This window comes from Cariama cristata, unplaced genomic scaffold (assembly GCF_000690535.1).
Source record: "Cariama cristata isolate BGI_N322 unplaced genomic scaffold, ASM69053v1 scaffold20555, whole genome shotgun sequence".
NCBI lineage: Eukaryota > Metazoa > Chordata > Aves > Cariamiformes > Cariamidae > Cariama > Cariama cristata.
Window position 1 is genome coordinate 4,729 of NW_009616050.1, and position 369 is coordinate 5,097.

The window sequence follows — 369 nt, forward strand, 5'->3', positions numbered from 1 at the left end:
CAGCAGGAACAGCTCATCCGCTTCAGGAACCCGTGGGGTCAGGTGGAGTGGACGGGAGCCTGGAGCGATGGGTGAGTTGGCCAGATGGGACTTCAGTCCCGTCGCCGGCAGGCCAGCGGGCACCGCGCACGCGGCCATCGAGTGCACGGCACTGCCGAGGGGAAGCGCGCGGTGTGTGCCGTTGAGGACCAGCTCTGAAGTGCTCTCAGTTCATTTCGAGTAGTCCTCATCTAATTGTCTCTCTCTTGCTGTTCCAGCTCCTCTGAGTGGGACAACATTGACCCTGGTGACAGGGAAGAGCTGCAGCTGAAGATGGAGGATGGAGAGTTCTGGTGAGTGCCGGAGCAAAGTGCTACTCTTTTCCAACAG

General features: G+C 59.9%; 1 protein-coding gene across 1 annotated transcript in view; it reads left to right on the forward strand.

The window, feature by feature from the left end:
- LOC104161562 (calpain-1 catalytic subunit-like) overlaps positions 1-369 on the forward strand; it is an 8,975-nt gene that overhangs the window by 3,900 nt on the left and 4,706 nt on the right. Inside the window, 2 exon segments of the mRNA XM_009700048.1 lie at positions 1-71; positions 258-332. The exon segment at positions 1-71 is cut by the window's left edge and continues 45 nt beyond it. Coding sequence (XP_009698350.1) covers positions 1-71; positions 258-332 — 146 coding nt within the window.